General features: G+C 41.9%; 1 protein-coding gene across 2 annotated transcripts in view; it reads right to left on the minus strand.

Annotated features, from left to right (window-relative positions):
* Positions 1–14661, minus strand: part of LOC142097549 (ankyrin repeat and fibronectin type-III domain-containing protein 1-like) — a 274419-nt gene extending 259758 nt beyond the window's left edge. Inside the window, exons 1-2 of one of the 2 annotated variants that reach the window (XM_075179471.1) lie at positions 14588–14661; positions 3241–3317 (exon numbers count right to left, since the gene is read on the minus strand). In XM_075179471.1, coding sequence (XP_075035572.1) covers positions 3241–3242 — 2 coding nt within the window. In that variant the 5' untranslated portion in view covers positions 3243–3317; positions 14588–14661. Of the gene's footprint in view, positions 1–3240; positions 3318–8021; positions 8043–14587 lie in introns of those variants that run through there. The other variant, XM_075179472.1, reaches the window with a different exon arrangement.
* Positions 14662–18215: the final 3554 nt, after the last annotated feature.

Raw genomic sequence — 18215 nt, forward strand, 5'->3', positions numbered from 1 at the left:
CTTTCAGGAAATAAAGACTGCTCCTTTAAGGGGCTGTTCCTGGTTATTGCCGGGGATAAACCATATCCTTTAATGAATCACATATCAGAATGCCTTTTCCACCTTCCTGGAGACCAAGAGGGAGATTCAATTGCCAGTAGGAATCTCGGCTCACTTTTTCCTCGCACTTTTATGGGGAGCGAGGAAAAATGAGTGGGGGTTCCAGCCATAACATCGGTGCTATGTGTCTCTGCGGACATTCCGGAGACAACGTGCGCAGATTTGAATGTCACCCCAGTAGTCTCAGAAAAACAGCAAACTACTATCAATATGTCTCTCACCAACAATCATAATATACTCAGATATACCGGTCTAGACCTAATTATCAGCGTTTAATTAGACACGCACCTACTGATGTAATGCAGACATGCACCTACTGTATGTGGACAAATAACAGACCAGCACAGACTCTTAATGCATGACTATATAATCTGTGTTTAGTAAATGACCCTTTCTGCCCACCATACAAAAGACCTTTCATGTGTTGTAGAGAAAATAATGGATATCCTAGAAGATTTATTAGAGGGGAAAACCATAACCTCAGGCTTCCTGGGACAAAACGTTTTACAACAACTTCTAGATTTTAATGCCAAGGGACACAGTATTTTGGGACTCAAATAAAAGATGTGATCAGTCAATGCTTGCAGGAGGAGACAGCAAAATAATTGGTAGCATTCCTGTTCCCTCAAGAAGTCATTTACTATGAAAGAGAAACACAATGCTAAAATTAAGGCCACGTCTAGTATATTTTATTCAGTCCTGAAATAAGATCTGTCAGATTGATGGGTGTTTTATATTGTTGCAGACAGCGATTCGAATGAGAGAATTTATCCTCAAATTTGCTTTTTTGACACAAACTGGGAAAAAAACTTTATGTACACTTGCAAGCTTAAAGGTCTAGAGAAAATGAAGATGTTCAATGTAACAGAATTTATTCTATCCTTAATTTTATGTTCCAGAACCTTGCAAGACCTCAGCTAGAGAGCTTTAAAACTGAGTTGAAGACGTTTATAAAAAAATCGGCTAAAAGATTAAAGTTAATGGAGACTTGTCAGACTCAGTTGGGATTACAAACGGAACAAGACATAGTTGCCCCTTGTCCACAATGAGTTTCATCCTATGTATGGAAGCCTTAGCGCAGTCCATAAAGAAAATCCAGACATAACTGGACTGCGGATGAGCAATAAAGAATTTAAACTCGCTCTCTTTGCAGATGACCTTCTTTGTCTCCTCACGAACTTTGTAATCTCGATTCCGAACCTAATGTCTGAATTCCGCACCTCTCTCAAACTTTACAATCGATTACTCGAAGTCAGTAGCCCTTAATATCTCAACACCTCTAGATATAGTTGAAGGTCTGCATTCTCTTTTTTCTGGCATCCCACCCAACTTAAATACTTGGGTGTGATCATAAACAGAGACATAACTAAGATCTACACAGATAAGTCTGCTACTCTTTCATCTGAATGAACTTGAGAACATGAGCATTTTGGTTAGTCTTTGGATCTTGTCTGATGTTTGGAACAACAGTCAGATGTCTGAAATACTATATTGATTCAATGAAGTCCTTCAGGCAATCTAAAGTTGACACGTCAAAATCCGATATTAAAGGCACATGTCACATGTCTACAGTACGGATACAGACGACTAACATCAGCTAGACCAGTATTTCCCAAACCCAGTCCTCAGGGACCCCTAACAGTGCATGTTTTCTATATCTCTTTGCTGGAGCACAGGTGTAATCATTACTGACTGACACATTTTGAAAGATTCACAGGTGGTATAATTATTTCACCTGTGATCTGGAAAACCTGCACTGTTAGGGGTCCCTGAGGACTGGAGTTGGGAAACACTGAGGTAGACCATTGACCATTGTCGAATTGTTTTCTTCCACATTCACAATCTCTGTAACTGCCTGCCAGTCTGATGTACCTTAATGCTTACACCTATAGGATTCAGAATTACTTGCTCTCTATGTCCACTCTATACATTTAACAGAGTTGTGTATGCTGGAAATTGATCTGGCCATTTCGTTATCTGCTAAATCTTCCCTTATTTGCCTCCCATTATGTGCCCCTTTTTTTGTGTTCTGTACATTTAATACCCGGTTAAAAGTCAATAAAAACTGATCCTAAGATCCATTGTTTTTTAACTGAATTGCAAGAAAATCAGGTATGTGGTTGACAACAGATTAAATAAAATCAGACGTAAATGTGTGAATTGATAATACAATCGAGGATCAAATAAGGGAATTGTTCATATGAAATGGTCACAGTTAAGCTCTTTGAAGTGCATGTATTCCAATCATGCCAACAAAAAGTCCAACAATATTATAATGTGTGAAGAAATCATTCCATCTTAATCGAATGTTTCTAAAATAGCATAATCGGAAAGGTATCTCATAGTATATAAAGCCAATCATGTGTCCTGAGACATGTCTACAGTCAGTTGCCAATTCCTTTGAGTTAACAATTTTACTTTCCCTAGCTTGATATGGGACAGCTTGGCTACTTTTAATTGTTTAAACAAAGTGCTGTGAAGGAAGACCAGAAAACTGAAATATTGTCCATTATACCTTGATTATATCATCCTTTTTACATTTTTTTTTTACCAATAATGACCATTCAGGGTCAGAGAAGGCACCAATGGGTCTTCTTCACTTAGTAGGAGCTGACATGTCAGGTAGACCGACATCGCTATCATGTAATGCAGCCGTATAGGGAGCTCTATTGGAAATCGGTTTCTGGTCTCTCCTTCACAATTAGAGCATCCCGCAGTGTTTCCTATCATCCCAAAGTGGAAGTGAAACATTCACTCTTTAGAATGCAATAGTCTTAAGTTTTTCATGTACACATCTTGCAGAGTTACAGTGTTCATTGTTTGTTCTCTATGGGAGAAATCTGCAACATAATCTGTACCAATACTGCTATATACTTCATCATCCCGCACCAGTAGTCAGTGTTCCACCGGTTACAGATTGTTCCATTTCTATTTTTCTATGAATTTTTCATTAGGTTTTAGGAATGAAAAGCTGAAATGTGTGAACAAGCCCTTAAACAGGAACTAAAGTTTCCCAGAGGAGAAAGAAGAAAAACAGAGAAGTGTAGAAGCAGGATACAAGAGGGTTTCAAAAACATCTTTTATCCACAGTTTCTCTGGTTGATAATTGCTTAGATGAAACATAATTGCTGAGTCACTTACATATTTGAGTCCTCGGGGGAATGAGTCACTGCAGGAAGATTTGCCCCCAGCTCCAATTATATGATACTTTTTCTCTCCTAAGGTTTCAAGAAAAATGGTAATATCATTTCTGTGGTCATAGCAGCAAACTGAGTCAAGTTTCAGGGTAATAAAATAATAATTAAGTTAAATAGTGCGGTGCAATACTGCTTATTTCTTTCTTCACTAGGAAGCACAATTTAGAATGAAAATCTGTTAATTGACAAACATTGCAATATATTAATCTAGTTATAGGGAAAAAAAAAACCTATATAGGGTAGGACGTCATGGAATCAAGAATCTTGTGAAATCACAAAGTTGATGGACATGTTGAGAGCGTTGCTCCTAACCTTTTATGTTATTTCTTTAATTAAACTGAGCAGTGGAACAGATAGGATCAGCAGGTCTGTAAAGAGATTTATGCTCTGACCGCCAACACCAGTAACCATTGGACACCCCGGAATACTGTGTGCGTGTCGAAGCATTGTCAAATTCAAACATACCCAGAGGTGAACTGATCAGCATCTCTCTGATCAAGATGGGGTTCAGCACAGAAGTATTCATAAGTTATCTGTTGTATGATTAACACTTCTGAATACCCATCAGCCCGTGTGAGGGAGAGGGTCTATGGTCGGGTGGATTATATTATGAAGAGGACAATGGAAAATGAGGATGAAAATAATGAAAGGGAATACATGGGGAGTTATGATTATGCTGAAAAGGGGTTAATGATGGAGGATTAGGGGTAATGATGAGGGGTTAATGATTAATGGGTGAATGTTTGACTTTAACCCCTTCACTGCTGAGGTTTTTTTCACCACCCCTGTGCCTGTCTTGGACCGTTTGGACTGATCACATTGCAACATCAATATCAGTCATTTTTCTATGATGTACCCACAAAAATCATACCTTGTTTTTTTCCAGGAGAATTGCATTGACAGAAAATAATCAGTTTTGTTTATAACACACAACCTAAAGAAAATCTAGCAAAAATGGGCACAAAAAGGGTTTTTTATATATATATATTAATATATATTAATTGAAATTTTACAAAAGTGAACTGCAAGCAAGTTGGTTTGTATTGGGGGGGGGTGTTCTTGCTAAATTCTACAAAGAAATGCTTTGTGAGTCTAGGTTTGGTATAAAATCGCCTTTCCGAAACAGCAAAAACAAAAATAAGGATTCTACTTACAGGTTCTCATTACAAAGTCAGCAGGAGAAAATGTTAAAGTTATTTTTTTGCGATCCTGCACTGTGTTAGATGAAATGCACAAACTGTGCAGGAATAATAAGAGTAGCTCAACAAAGCAAACCAGTAGGGAAAACTAGACATCCTACTGCAACCAATGAGAGGTCACTGACCTTTCTAGAGCAAGGTTTGGATGCACAGTAGTTCATCAACATTTATTTATATAGCACCAGCAAATTCCTTAGAGCTTTACAAACACAGTAATAAACAATACTGGGTAATACAAAGAGGTAAGAAGGCCCTGCTTACAATCTTACAGTCTATGGGACAATGGGAGTTAGATACATGAGGTTAAGTCTACATATTGCATATTGGTCCAGCCAGCGTGCAAAGGTAAAAAGTGATTTGTATGATATATGATCCAGTCCCACAGCAATGTTAGTCAGGGGGGTCAGAGGGTTGTTGTCTACTGTTAGCTGTGTAACAGGTGGAGAGATGAAGATGTTGGTTGTGGAATATTATATGCTTGCCTGAAGAGGAGGGTTTTTCAGAGATCAGTTGAAGGTTTGTAGACCAGAGGAAAGTCTTATTGTACGAAGGAGGGAATGGTCGCAGCTCAAGAAAAGTCCTGTAACCAAGAATGGGAGGATGTGATGAATGTGAATGAGAGACACAGATCTTGTGCAGAACGCAGGTATTGAGTTGGGAGATATTTGAGACAAGTGAGGAGATGTATGTTGGTGCAGTTTTTGTTAATGGCCTTGTATGTTAGTAGAAGAATTTTATATTGGATACGGTAAAATGCAGACAATCAATGTAGAGACTGACAAAGTGGTTTAGCAGAGGAAGAACGAATTGCAAGGAAATCAATCTAGCTGCTGCGTGCAAAATAGATTGTAGGGTTAAGAGTCTGTTTCGAGGAAGACCAGTAAGGAGGGAATTGCAATAGTCAATGTGGAAGATGTGGCATAATACCAGAAAATAATGCATTTTTCATTTATTAACTAAACAAAGTTGGGGAAACAGAAGAAAAGGAGGGATTGACATACCTTTCTGAATAACTATCTTACAACAAGAATGTACATGGATGATCTTAATGTAGGGGTTTCTAGAAGAACAAATCTGCACACATCACATTGGTGAGGAAGGCATACCATTTGGGAATCTAGATAATCTATGGCATGAAATGAAGGGTGATTCACTTTTCTAACCCAAGCCTGGAATGCTTAACAGTTTCTAAAATTATGCATAATAATATATTAACTACATGAAAGTTGGTCAAACAACATGAAAACAGGTCTGCCGACAAGAATGATAACCGCTTCTCTGGGCTGGCTTAAAAATATATACACACCACTTATTTTACAGAAAGTGTTAATTTGTCTGGTGACCCACAGAAATAAAATGGGACAAAGTTGTTTGGGGAATCCCATGAATCCAATGTTTTAAATGTGGGTGGGTCCACTTATTTCACAAACAGGGGTTGCGATTTTATTTATCTAAACAGGGGAGAGGGGAGAACCTTCTTTCAAACAAAGGTGTCCCTTTTTATAATGAAGAAACAGGGTATTGTGGATCCACTCCACCCTCAGTTTAAATTATTGATATAGTCTATTGTATTAGAAACATATATTGAAGACTCCTCTTTCTAATGAGGGTGCCTGTCTATGTTGGAGCCAGGTGGAGATCTGTACTCATGGATACCCATCCCCTTCTCCTATATATAATAATGTCATTTATTGCCTGCTGATCATAAACAGTCAACAGGCGATAAATAAACTTGGGCACCCTCATTGGAAGGAGTACGATGTCATAATACTACACCGGCTCTTCCACTCCAGCATTATAAGAAAGTAGTGATTGTCGGCTTTTCTTATAGCGCCATCACTGGAGGTAGCGTGGAACTCGTCCCCAGCTCTAGGGGTAGACTGAAGGACAACTCCAATTCATTCTTTGTAGAGAAGTAGTAAATAAAAAAAATATATATGTGCAAAATACAATTAAATGGGCTAGTAAAAACAATAGTTTCTAGAAGATGGCGTAATATGGTGTGTAATGTGGTGCCGGGGAGTATCATCACACCAAGGGCAGGAACAGATCCAAGGGGGATGGATTCCACCCACTCTCCCCCCAGGACACTGCCGACCTTCAGTGCGATGGCACAGTACCTCGGTTCCTGCGCTCTCCCACCTCCCCACCGACTGTCAGGCGTGACGTCATCATCACGTCCTGATGCTGTCAGTGAGGAGCTGCACTGTGAGGAGAAGCTGACCGAAATGAAGACCATAGGAAGGTAAGTAGAACAGAATGGTGTGATGACGGGGCAGCAGTGTGATGATGGGACAGACATATCTGATAGTTGTTGCTCTAATTATTGTGCTTTTATAGATATATAGTTTTACTTAAAATAAAGCAAATAACAAACCTGACCAACTTGTATCCTAAAATACATTAATTTGTCAGACACGTAATGTTGTAGGGCACATGGCTTACAGGAGTCGGGATTGGTGAGAGGGAGGAGTCGGGACCAATCAATAAACTGCCCCGCCTCCCTATAAGAGAGAAGTCTAGACCCGCCCTTGCGGATTGCCATCTCGGTTCGGCTCCTGGACCCAGTGCCAGTGAGTGTAACTGTCAACGATGTCAACTATCATTGCTGGTGCCACCTCTATTCTGCCTTTGGTGATAACGGCTGCCATTGAACACGGGGAACAACTGCCCTGGCTGCATTTCCAGCTGCGAGCGTGACGATATATAACAATACCGGGCTTTGCACAGATACTCCAAACTGACGGCCAACCTCTAGAGTGCCTGTGCAGCATGAAGGTAAAAGCCTCCTCTACAGCTAGCAGAGAAGGATGCTCAGTCGTGCTGGATGGTGAGGTTGCCATCAGCATACTGCTGGGAGATTTCTGCAATGACCGGCTCATGTTCTGTGTCTCTGCTATCTTTCTTCAGTCCACTTGTGCTGCACCACCGGTACCTGCACAGAAATGCAATTTGTCAATTGACTGCTAACAACAGCCACCCATACTTTTCCCACCAGTTGTAATTCTGCTATCTTCTGTATCATGTCTTATCCACGCCTCTTAGACTGTAAGCTCAATGGGGAAGGGCCATCTTTACCTTCTGTTTCATATCATTGTCTGTAGCTTGTGCCATGTCATGATCCATTCCATGTACAGCACTGTGTAATGTCGCTGTGCTTTACAAATAAAATGATAATATTGTAGGACAGTTTTAGCACAAAACACAACTTAGTGACATTGGATTCCTACACACAGGCTATTCCCCATTTTGCACCACTGTCTATGCCAGTGGTGGGCAACAGACAGGCCACAAACCGCTAGTAGCCCCATGTGCTCTGCTCTGACTGCTTCCTTACAAAGGTCGGAGGGGCTCACATGCGTAGCAATTTTTCTTTGCAGCCCCTTGAAGGTTGGACAGATACAGGGGAACCAAGGGCAATGGAAAAACAATAAATTACAATATTATTACTATCCCTGCATCTGTCCTGTCATATACTGCACCAAGTGTCACTGTGTTTTAAGAAACTTAGTGCCGCTTCGCCTACCTGGTGAGCTACTTCACCCTAACCACTGGGCAGGTAAATAGAGTAATAATAATAATGCAGACAGCAGGCCTGGAGGAAGAGACATGTGCTGCGAGAGGGAAGACAGCACGTATCTGCTACTATGGAGGGGTGACAAAAAAATATGTGTTACAGAGGTAAAGGGTGGGGGGAGTTGAGAAGGGACTAAATGTGTTTCAGGTGGCAGGCATGACATGTGGCCACACCCACTCAGGTGACAGGCATGGCAGTGACAGGCATGACATGTGGCCACACCCACTCAGATGAGAGTCATGGCATTTGGCCACACCCACTCAGGTGACAGGCATGACATGTGGCCGCACCCACTCAGGTGACAGGCATGACATGTGGCCGCACCCACTCAGGTGACAGGCTTGCCATGTGGCCACACCCGTTCAGGTGACAGGCATTACATGTGGCCACACCCACTCAGGTGACAGGCATGGCATTTGGCCACACCCACTCAGGTGACAGGCATGGCACCACACCCACTTAGGTGACAGGCATGGCATGTGGCCACACTCACTCAGGTGACAGTCATGGCATGTGGCCACACCCACTCCGGTGACAGGCATGACATGTGGCCACACCCACTCAGGTGACAGGCATGTCATTTGGCCACACCCACTTAGGTGACAGGCATGGCATGTGGCCACACTCACTCAGGTGACAGGCATGGCGCCACACCCACTTAGGTGACAGGCATGGCATGTGGCCACACTCACTCAGGTGACAGGCATGTCATTTGGCCACACCCACTTAGGTGACAGGCATGGCATGTGGCCACACCCACTCAGGTGACAGGCATGGCGCCACACCCACTTAGGTGACAGGCATGACATGTGGCCACACCCACTCAGGTGACAGGCATGACATGTGGCCCCACCCACTCAGGTGGCAGGCATGGCATGTGGCCACACCCACTCCGGTGACAGGCATGACATGTGGCCACACCCACTCAGGTGACAGGCATGTCATTTGGCCACACCCACTTAGGTGACAGGCATGACATGTGGCCACACCCGCTCAGGTGACAGGCATGTGGCCACACTCACTCAGGTGACAGGCATGGCATGTGGCCACACCCACTCCGGTGACAGGCATGACATGTGGCCACACACACTCAGGTGACAGGCATGACATGTGGCCACACACACTCAGGTGACAGGCATGGCGCCACACCCACTCAGGTGACAGGCTTGCCATGTGGCCACACACACTCAGGTGACAGGCTTGCCATGTGGCCACACCCACTCCGGTGACAGGCATGACATATGGCCACACACACTCAGGTGACAGGCATTACATGTGGCCACACACACTCAGGTGACAGGCTTGCCATGTGGCCACACACACTCAGGTGACAGGCTTGCCATGTGGCCACACCCACTCGGGCGGTGTTCCTCCATGTACAAATTACAATCCCCACGGGGAGTTTCACATTGTTGAGATATATGGCGTAACAACCGCAAAGAGTTCTCTTCCTATTGTAAATATTACTGATTGTCCTTTTTAAAGCAAATTAACATTTTACCATGGTAACTACAATCTCCCAAAGTGGCCCTCAGACCAAAAAAAATGGCTGGCAGCCCCTGCTCTGTTCTGAACATTACTGCTCTAAAGCAGCTCAGAAGGGTCTTACAATGTCCCTAACCAAAGACAGAAATAGGAGGGGGAGCATCTATAATTGTCTCCCTAATACATGTGAAGTGCTGCTCTTACACTCCCCATAGGGATTTCGGAAGCCTCATCTACAGTGTATAGAAGGTGCACAGGATGGAGCATTGTAAGGGGTACCATAAGGTGATTGCATGTGTGTAGGCACCAGTCCGCAAGTTCATGGCAGACATCTAGTTATGGCCTTCAACCAAGGAAAGGGAAGACAGGGTAGGTCACTCCCGACTACAAAGTATTTGCTTCAGTTGAACTTTATAGGTTAGGGCTCAGCTAGTAATTATTACTGAGTGTGCACTCTTTTGCAGAACTTGCATGTGTGACTTTAAGTAGTCAATGTAAAAATCATTTAAATCTGTTGTTGCGTAAATCTATTTTATGATCAATTCTGTACATAATGAAACTATGCAGACATATGATGCTGCGCTAATGCTTGAGGAGATATTTTACGGACACAACTTCCTTCTCAAAGCCAAAGATGAAAGGAAATCTTTACTTTCCCTACAAAGAATGCGACACAGCCGGTCTGTTCCTGAGGGGCTCCCAGCACTACCACACAGATGCCAATGAGCACATGTCCTCTGGATCATGTATAAACACATTAACAGTCCTCCAGAACCCAGATTTTCCTTCCCATCACAAGATTATCAGACCATAAACACAAAATAAAAAGCATTTTACATGTCCAGAAAGTCTGAAAGATCAATCCTAAATAGGTATGTGCATAGGATATAGATACAAAGATAATGCACTGTGTGGAGCGGCTGATTAGTCTATAACACATTGGAAACGAGGTCACAGCTACAATAAAGTCACAATTATAGATTTGTGAAGGAAACTACTAAAATCATCTCATTTACTGCTCCATTAGTTGTAAAAATTTGAGTTTCATTTTAGGGCGGAAAAAAAAGTATGAGTCCATTAAAATGTCAGTTTATAAGTAGACACTAAAGAAAAATAAAACAGAATTTCAGAACAAATACTTGTTTGTTTTCAGGAACATTATTAGATGTTTTTCCACAGCTGTTGGAGAATTAAGTTGCTCAGAATGCCCTATATACCTGTACAGCCCTTTTTTAATAAAACCAATGCTGAAGAGAAACATATGGAAATTAATATATATAATACTTTATTACAAAGTGCTTATTGTCTGCCAACATTTTCTAGAAAAATATGCTGCAAAAAGTGGCAAATATGTCACAGGCAGCGATGAAATCACAACATCTTCTTGTGGCGTACAAGGCACAGACTCACTAAAAACCTTGCAAATAATATTAAAGGTATTAAGGTTATGGTGCAATGCTACTTGCTAATTTTTTCAAAAGTAAACTTTACTTTAGAATTGCAGCTCAGGGGGCATGATGACCTTGGTGCAATACGGCCACATGACTCCGGAGCTCTGCACACGGCTCACACAATATGTCATTACAAGGGCTGTTATTACATAAAACACAGCACAACGCCTATGCTAAAAGCCTGAAACACTTCAGATGCCTCCTGAACATCGCAAAACAGGCAGCTGAAAGGATATGTCTAAAAGATGCCATTGGCACCACAATGAGCTTCCAGACCTCAACTCCATGAGATTTCCCATCATCGTCATCATCATTTATTTATATATCGCCACTAATCCTGCAGCGCTGTACAGAGAACTCACTCACATCAGTCCCTGCCCTATTGGAGCTTACAGTCTACATTCCCTAACACACATACACAGACAGACTAGGGTCAATTTAATAGCAGCCAATTAATCTACCAGTATGTTTTTTGGAGTGTGGGAGGAAACTGGAGAAAACCCACGCAAACACGGGGAGAACATGCAAACTGCACACAGATAAGGTCACGGTCGGGAATCAAACTCATGACCCCATAGCTGTGAGGCAGAAGTTCTAACCACTAAGCCACCGTGCTGCCCAAATCAGAGTAGGATTCTGATAGAATGGACATTGCGATCCCCATACCCAATTTAAAATAATTTCTTCATGGTATCAAAAGCTCTGTAAAAAAAGGAATTTAAAAGCCAATCTTAGAGTATCAAGCAGACGTATCAAAATTAACCTATAAAACTGAAGACAAAGATGAACGATGTAATGTCGGTCCTGATGGATTAAGTAAAACGACTGGATTAACTCAGAGAGAATGATCACTGTCAAAGATTGGAAGAACAGCAGCAGCAGAAATAATGACCACATTTGGGGTATCTTGGGCTCTATATTCTTAGAAAAGGTGCTCTAGTTCTCTGTGCCTGACACTGAACCCATTATAATGTCCTGGGATGGGTTCAAAAACACACCACGAAGACTCTGAGAAGTATTAGTGTGGATAGTGTTTTTAAGGCTCAGGAAATCTAAGGCCAGAGACATATCCAGTGTCATTGATGGTCAAATATTAATAATTATAAGCAACCTTGCAAGCATTACATTACAAAGTAGAGAGCTGTGATCAGTTAGTACAGTCCTCAGAGTACATGCAAAATGGGTATTCCCTTTCTGCCTCACGACAACTCTCTGGGGTGTACAATTCTTACTACAGAAGCTAGACCTTAATCTGGGATAGTAGACATTCTGATAAAAAGAGAAATGGTTAACTATGCAGTCATCTAACCTCTGGCTTCTACCTTCAGCTCTACAGGATACTATGGGGGGAATTCAATTTACCCGATAATACCACCACGCTAAGCAAGTCTTATACTGTTAACACGGTAATTTTACCTCAGATTTCTGCTCGCGGCTGCAAGCTGCGAGGAAAAAGTCGGCGTTCAAATTACTGCGGTAACGATAATTTGGTGCAGTATTACCGTAATATCATTGATAGTGCATTCCCCCCTACGAGTCCTCAGTAAAAGAATGTAAAATATAGCCTTCATATATCTCTTAGTGAGACATATGTAGCTATACAATGAATCATACAGTACACTTTATCCTTTCACATATTTTATGGTAACTGCTTGGTGGATGTATAGTAAGACCTAATAGTCTTAACTGTGCCTACCCATTCTTTAATGGGTTATTATCATGCTACCCTACCTTCCCCTACCCTAATTTGCAGGGCCATCTCCCATTTTCCAACACTTATCTCTGTAGGACTCATCCCCTTATGTTCTCCCAATCTACCCTCTCCCCAACATGCAGGTACTACAATTAGTTTCCCTTTATGACATTCTGCTCTATATTGCAGACACTCCAAGGGCTAGATTTACTAAACTGCGGGTTTGGAAAAGTGGAGATGTTGCCTATAGCAACCAATCAGATTCTAGCTGCCATTTATTTAGTGCATTCTACAAAATGACAGCTAGTATCTGATTGGTTGCTATAGGCAACATCTCCACTTTTCCAAACCCGCAGTTAAGTAAATATACCACCAAGTCCCTTTCCCACTACCTCCAACATGGTGCTTAAAAATGTAAAACGTTTGATTTCTCAGCTCCCCACCCCCTGCTGAAAAACAAAAATAAAAAAAATTGGCCTGTTAGGAATGTTATAACAAGTGTGACATAATATTTATCCCAGAAACTCAGGTTCAAGTTCAAAATGAACATTAAACATCCTGTACTCACTTTTTCTTTTCCTCCATCCATCTGGAAAATCGGAGTAGGTATTCTTATTGGCTCACGGGTGCTATTCTAGACATATACCACCAAGAAGGATAGAGATGGAAGTTTTTTTGATTCTGATAGGAACTATGAGAGAAACCCCAATAATTGTGCCCAGTTTGTATGCTCCCAATGTGATTAATGGACCATTTTTCAACTCTGACACAATATCACCAGGGGGTGGTCATAGTTGGCGAGAGATTTCAATTTGGTAATAATAGACGCCCATGAAAATAGCATATTGATGACTCTCTCCTTCAATTACCTTATATTCTGTAAGATATCAAAACATTAGAAGAAACCTCTTAGAAACGTAACGCTATATTAAAAAAAAAAAAAAAAACACAGTAGCTTTCGAAACAGTGTAATACTTGATGCTCAGACGGCAGTGATTCCAGCTAAATTCATAGCCATAGACTCGTATGCAATAGCAGGGTAAATTCATTAAAACACTCTTTATTTGAAAGCAAGTCGTGTCACGCATGCAGGAATGAATGGCGAAGTGGTGAGATCAGCCTTATCGGTGCCGGCCTGTATCGCCCAGTATCACTCACCCGCTATTTCCCTGGTAAACCGTGCGATAAGCTGAGATATAAAACCAGCACAATGTCCATTTCACAGTAAATAGAGAGATGATCCTACTTTCAGCCGGTAAAGTGATGCTTCAATACCCTTCCATTAAGACCTTTCACACATCATCTGAAGTGGCAGAGTCACTTTCACACTATACTTTCAATGGGGCACATTTTACCCCAACTAGATGCTCTTTACACAAGTCTTTTAAAGTAACATTTTTATTTTTGGCTGAATGCACAATCTCATATGTGCCCACAACCTCACATGACCAGTTACATGGTATATTTAATGGCAGCCCTGGGATGGAGCTGTATGTAATAAAAATGCAGTGTGGTAGCCTAATCTTATGGTAATTTCAATAAAGATAACTGTTGGTGCAAGCAGAGGGTCTGGATAGAATACATTGGGTACTATGATGATTGCTGAATGTTACTGTATTAAATGATGAAGGTGCAGAGGAAGCACCCTGTTGGTGCAGAGGAGGCACAGTGTTGATGCAGAGGAGGCACCACGTTGGTGCAGAGCAAGCGCCATTTTGGTGCAGAGTAAGTTACTTAGTTTGGGTGGCAGAGACATGCGGTGGGCTCAGCATTTATACAGCAGCTGCTGCTCAGGACAGCATAGTTTATCGTCGGGCACCATTGGTATCTGTGTCACAGGTGTACAACAACCTGCTGAGTGTGTGTAACACGACACAATAACTCACCTTCCTCTCAGCACCTCTCCCTCCGCGGTACTTATCCAGCTACGCCCTAAACATCGTCCTCCCGCCCAGTGACGTCGCACCGATAACATCGACCGATCCGAAGGGGGCGTGGCCTGGCTTGTCCCTACTGTGCAGAGCCCATTGCCTCGAACAGTTTCTGTATAACATCTATTGACCTTGTTATTGGTAAACTTTATATAAAGGAGTCTGTGCAGAGACAGCAGGGGGAAGCTAGAGAGATGGGAGGTAAATAATAACTGTTACTGATTGATTATTGCCACATTGTCTACACCATGTTATTTCTGAGGTAATTTTTTGTTGCAAATGTATTGGTGTTAAAAGTCAGCAAAGGTGATATATAGTCATTGGTACTTCAATGGTGCACAGTGCACTGTCCCACTCATGGGATGCTGAAACTTGTAGTTCCACACAAAATGGGGAGCTGTGAGTTGCCCAAGACTGATCAATAGAAACAGTGGTTGAGCTAATTGATTACATGCCTCATTCACTAAGCAGTGACTGAGGTGTAGCACAAAATCCTCTTTGGTATAGCTGTGTGCCTCGATTTGTGCAAGTGAGCCCAGATTTATGACAAAGCACATAGTGGTATATTTACTAAACTGCGGGTTTGAAAAAGTGGAGATGTTGCCTAAAGCAACCAATCAGATTCTAGCTGTCATTTTGTAGAATGTACTAAATAAATGACAACTAGTATCTGATTGGTTGCTATAGGCAACATCTCCACTTTTTCAAACCCGCAGTTTAGTAAAGCTAGTGCATAGAGTCAGATTCAATTAGTTGCTAAGTTATTTTGAGCAAAATTAATTACAGAAATCTTCGCTCGTTTTTGCTCGCACCTAAACCATAAACATCCTGTGGATACACCTGTTGCGAATCTGCCCGTAGATTTAAGGAGCAAGATGGCAACGTTTTAGGAGGAGCTGAAGTTTGTACCTGGCCATGAAAGACGTTGGGTGGATTGAAGACGCTCTTGCAAAGTCCAAAGTAGGAGTACAAGCAAAAAACAATCTTTGCAGAAACAAGATTTCACTTTGCAAAGAAATATTATTTAAATGAGGTTGGAGAGTGCACATTTTTTTAATGGTGTTCCTTGCTATCAGTGTTAGGAAACAGACATTTCCACTCCACAAAAACCCTGAGCTGATGGAGATTGGATCTATGCTCTTAACAGAACAAATCTTTCTCTTTCCAAATGCACATCGGCGGAGATACATATATTTAGTTTTCACTTTGCCAAGTGTAAAACATACTTCAAGTAGACAAATACCATTTGTGATTATACTGCCTCCACCCACACTTCGGAGCACTTCTAGTATGAAAAATTGTCTCCCTAGAGCAAAGCGTAAGCCTGTACCTTGATATGTGCGGGGCTGACCATCTAGGCTCACAGGTACAAAGCCAAAAGCATTTGCACTACATTATTTGCACTACATTATTCCCGTAAAACGTGCATTTTCGGATTATGCACATTTAATTTTTAAAGGGGAAGTTAACAGATGTTTGTGTTTAATTCAATTTAATTTGTTTTGTAATTACATTTTATGTGCACATGCAACATCTGCATTTATTATTAACTGGCAGACACTATTTTCTTGTGTATATAACACTTATAGTATTATATTGTATATAATTGGGTAATATGATTTTCGATTTTATTCGTAACACTGTGAAGCCACATCTCTAGCCAGGGGAGGGCTGGCAAAAGATTCAACTCAGCAGCCTATAATACCGCTTTCATCCTGCCGCCCAGGCAATATCCTGGGTATATGAGCCCGGGATATTGCCGGGGGGCAGAGGCTCCCCCGGAGTCAAAATCCCGGGTAGACCGCGTTCATACTGAACATGGGTCAGCCCGGGGTCTCCATGGCAACATCACAAGAGGAGCTCTGATTGGCTCCTCTTGTGATGTTTTTTTTTTGTTTTTTTTCTTTAACATTGTGTCTGGTGAAACCTGGGTTGATAAACCCGGGTCGCACCATTCATAGTGCAGGCTTCTTGGGGCAGACCCGGGAATTACCCCACCAAAAGACCCGGGTCTGATGACCTGGGAATTAGATTTGGGACCATTCATACTGCACCTCGACCCGGGTCGTCTTGGCTTGCCCTGGCAAAAACCTGGGGTTTTGGTGCAGTATGAATGGGGTACTAGGAATATTTTAGAGGAAAAAAGATGAAAGTGGCCCAGTGACCCATCCCAGGGTAGCCCACTATAGGACTACCCCCCAGTCCAGCTTGCCCCTGTCTCTAGCCAATGGTGGGACATAAGTGTGCACACTTCTTACTCCTGGCTTAAATGCTAGTGTTGTACATCTGAGATGCTTCCGACTGAACGTATGCACATAAATGCATTTTTTCACGCGTGCATATTTTCCTGTTTATATTCAGGGTAAAAATCACAAATTAAGTCTGCTAACTGCATTGCGTATCACTATAAAAAGAAGTGTGTTTTGTATACCATGGTGACATGTATTCGATCATCTTATGAAATAATTGTATTTATTGTTTTGACCGTGTTATGTGGAGACTATTCATGTAAATGTGAATCTATTAATGTAATGGGTTTGATGAGGTTTATAAATATATTGTAGGGACTAATAATGTAATGTGTGATATTTGTATTAGATGTGGAGGCTAATAATTTAATGACAGGGCAAGTTGGGGGAAGGAGGCCTATTTATTAAATGTGGGTGCTATTGATTTAATGTAGAGTCTGGTTAGGGTGAAGGAGTCCTAGCGTGTTCCTTTATTGTTCAGCTCTCCGTCAGGTGACTAGTACCTATAACTTTCCCAAACATGGTCTCAATAAGCAGCAACATCCGCAGCACGTTGTCAAAGCAGCAAAATTAAGGGAGCACATGCGACACGGGGAGAGGTCTTATGTCACATATATATATGTGAGTTTATCTCAAACCAGTATACTGCTGTACTTCTAATGAATGTCTCAAAGCACGGTACTCTACTCTTTCTGGATATGTGTCAGTAGAGACACAGTGTAACCACATTTTTAAATGAACGACATTTAGGGCTAGATTTACTAAGCTGCGGGTTTGAAAAAGTGGGGATGTTGCCTATAGCAACCAATCCGATTCTAGCTGTAATTTTGTAGAAGGTACTAAATAAATGAAAGCTAGAATCTGATTGGTTGCTATAGGCAACATCCCCACTTTTTCAAACCCGCAGCTTAGTAAATCTAGCCCTTAGAGTGGTTTGTAATAAGGTGGTCGTTGGGGGACAGTGTTGCAGCATTGCAACTTGATGCAAATACAGCTAATTGTTTATAAAACAAATCAAGGCTGGATATACCTCTTTGGAGTCTGTAGGGACACAACATTTGACGATCTAAGCCCATAGGCAAACCGAGGGAGGGTTACTAGTGCCTGGAAACCCCCCCTCCCTCCGGGGGTACTGTATGCTTGAGGTGGCTGGACCCTGCCCCGGGACCAGCCACTTTGCAACTTGTCTGCACTGTTCACAGCCATCTCTCCGAAAACAAGTATTGAAAGCAGCAAGAACAGGTAGGAGAGAGCAGGACAGTCTGTCAACTGTTCTGACACACTCAGTCAGGACTTTGTCCTGATTGTAGGGACAGTTGGGAGGTATGTCCCAC

Source organism: Mixophyes fleayi, chromosome 7 (assembly GCF_038048845.1).
Source record: "Mixophyes fleayi isolate aMixFle1 chromosome 7, aMixFle1.hap1, whole genome shotgun sequence".
NCBI lineage: Eukaryota > Metazoa > Chordata > Amphibia > Anura > Limnodynastidae > Mixophyes > Mixophyes fleayi.